Source organism: Pundamilia nyererei, unplaced genomic scaffold (genome assembly GCF_000239375.1).
Source record: "Pundamilia nyererei isolate P.nyererei 1_Seehausen unplaced genomic scaffold, PunNye1.0 scaffold00138, whole genome shotgun sequence".
NCBI classification, from domain to species: Eukaryota; Metazoa; Chordata; class Actinopteri; order Cichliformes; family Cichlidae; genus Pundamilia; species Pundamilia nyererei.
In genome coordinates, this window is record NW_005187539.1 from 986808 (window position 1) to 989659 (window position 2852).

General features: G+C 45.4%; 1 protein-coding gene across 1 annotated transcript in view; it reads left to right on the forward strand.

Annotated features, from left to right (window-relative positions):
• Positions 1-2852, forward strand: part of phf1 (PHD finger protein 1) — a 21731-nt gene continuing 18879 nt past the window's right edge. Inside the window, exons 1-4 of the mRNA XM_013913583.1 lie at positions 1-572; positions 1179-1257; positions 1410-1491; positions 2165-2251. Of these exons, the coding sequence (XP_013769037.1) occupies positions 1180-1257; positions 1410-1491; positions 2165-2251 (247 nt within the window). The 5' untranslated portion in view covers positions 1-572; position 1179. The remainder of the gene's footprint in view (positions 573-1178; positions 1258-1409; positions 1492-2164; positions 2252-2852) is intronic.

Sequence of the window (2852 nt, forward strand, 5' to 3'; positions counted from 1 at the left end):
CAATCCCACCTTGTCACAGCGATTTAGGGTCAATCTCTCACACAGGAAGGTGCTCTCGCGGAGGACCCCCCCGCCACCTCTGGATCCCCCTCTATCAGTATCTCCCTCCCACTCTATCTTGGTGTTTTATGTCTGCGTCACAACAAGTCGGTAGAGAGCGAGAGGCAGGGATGATGGCGTCTCTGGCGGCTTGATTCCGGTGCTGCTCTGACAAACCCGCCTTAATAGCATCAGTAGGTGGTGACGGAGAGGGGGGGTTGAGAGCAAAAGCGACGGGAACATGACGAAACGGCACCGCGGAGGACGGACAAACTAGACTGAGAGACGGACGGACAGTCAGTCCCCCCTCCTCCTCCTCCTCTCCCTCCTCGCTGACGGCTTGACTGACACACACAGGCGCTTGGCACAGACAGGGACATACATGCACATCATCCACTTTTTGCAAACACGCAGGCTGCGCATCCGAGCTGGCAGTAATTGGGCAGCGGAGACCCACAGCAGATGAGGGCATTTCATGTCCAGCCTGTCCAGGAATCACTGTGACCCCGACGGAAAGGAGTTCGACTTGACAGGTACCCTTCACCGGCCAGCTTTCAGCGAAATTTGTCTGATTTCCTTCTGACTCACAAAAGGCTACATACACTGTAATGCATCCTGCGTCTGTCTTGACTTGAGTGCATGCACTGGAACAAATGCTCAATGTGCAGAGATAATGCCTGCAGAGTCATTTGATGCATCTATTCAAGTTTTTAAGATGTTGGGAGAGGGGAAGACAACAGCAAAGTGCAGGGAAGATGTTTCAAGTAGCTGCACTGTGATCTTTGCTCATTCAGTCAAACTGTATTGCAGTAGTCATCATGCAGTGTTTTTTTTTTCTGTGTGTGTATGTGTATTTGATGTGTGCAGTAATCATTTGTCTTGCTCTCTGGTTGTGTACTCACTCTCATCTTTCACTGTGGTGGATACAGGCTGTCGCTATGCTCTAGTCTAAAAGGAGGCGGATGGAGGGGGGGAGATTTTAACCCCTTTGCACTGAAGCCCGCCTGTCTCAGAAGCAGTCGAAATGCCGGGGCCATAAACCCCTCTGTCAGCAATGGCAGCAAAGTATTCAGCGAATAAATCGGATTTCCATTTCACATGAGCCCTGCTCTCTCTCCCCTCTCTGTCTCTTTCCTCAGGATGGGGGGAGTAAGTGAAGGAGATGATGTGTTGGCTCGATGGAGTGATGGACTACTGTACCTCGGCAATGTGAAAAGAGTAAGTGCATGTATGAGTGTGTATGCTTGTGTGTGACAGAGAGACCTTTGATTGTGTGTATGCAGCATGTGCATGAATGTGTTTGGCTGGATTTGAAAAGACTTCCATTTAGTTTTGTCAATCATTCCGCTCACCTGCTATCTCCTTCTCAGGTAGATGGAGTGAAGCAGTGTTGTCTGGTGAGATTTGAGGACAACTCTGAGTTCTGGGTACTGAGAAAGGACATTCACTCGTGTAAGAAAAACTCCTTTTTTTCCTACCCCCCTCCCGCTCCCTTCGGCAAGAAGAGTAAGTAGCTTCCTGTTGAGAGAACTTTGTACTTGTTGGGTTAAAAATGCATCTAGCTTGAGCTTTTGAACACAGAGATGCTCGGATGAACTCGCAGTAAAGGTGGTGCTTCCACTCTCAGATTTTGCTGAAGGAGTTGAATGAATGCTCGTCTGATTTGTTCCTCTTGTGAGCTCAAAAGTTCAAATCTTGTGCCTTTTCTCTCAAGATCTCTCAACTGTTGTCAAAGAAAAATGCAGAAGAGAAATTTCAGTTACGTTTGAGGTTATGATACCGAGTGCTCTGAGTATTCTGACAGGGGGCATGTTGAGATGTAATTGGTATATTACAGTCTATTTAAGAGTTTATTAGACTCCACGGGGAGCTAGCACCCCCACTCTACCTAACATCAAGAGAAAGGGGAAGTTGGACACTTGTTAGGACCAGGCTGGATATCCGCTCATCAAATGAAGTGAAATCTGAAAGGGTACAGGAGACACTGAAATCAATGAGGTGGCAAGGATGTGAATCAATATACATAAATTAATGCTGTTGACTGCTTTCTCTCTCTCTGTCTTCCTCTCTCACATTTCCTTCCTCCCCTCCCCTGCTATTCTCTGTCTTTTTCTGTTTGCCTCAGTTGCTGCTGGAGTGGAAGAAGTTTGCTGTATTTGTGACGCTCCGCCTCTTAAAGAACCCCTCATAAATTGTCTTAAATGTCGCCACGGTAAGGGAGCACACCTCATCACACGCTGTCAAATGGTGGTGCTCCACCAGTTCCTGCACTGACCTTGAACGTTTGACACATTATGGTAAATAAAAGTGCCACACTTATAAAAAGAAAACCACATATCAGAAATGAGTAATACTGTCGCTGGCACCTGCATCGGAACCAGAAACAAAGTGAGAAAAAAAAAACTTCTCTGGGGTTTATTGCTGACTTAAATATCCCTTCCAGACATATTTTAAGAACTGGAAATACTAATTTGCAGAATAATAATTTGCAGCTAATTTGATAATTGCATAGTTAAGCAATCCTAAAATAACATCTTCTTTTTCTGTCTTGCTGAAAAATGCACGCAGTAAGATTTTTAAAGGTTTAACTGCAGGATACAAGATGTGCAATACTCTAAATGAAATTTTGTGTATATACAGTGAAAGCTTCATGTGTCTTCGTCACACTTCTTTACATTGAATACACCGCATTGAGTTTTGCCTCTCTCTATCTAGTGACTATATATGGGAACTTGTAGGTAGCATAGAAACCTTCCAGGAATTGATGGGAATTCACAAACAGTTGGGAATTTTGCTAGCTTTTACAAGCCTTA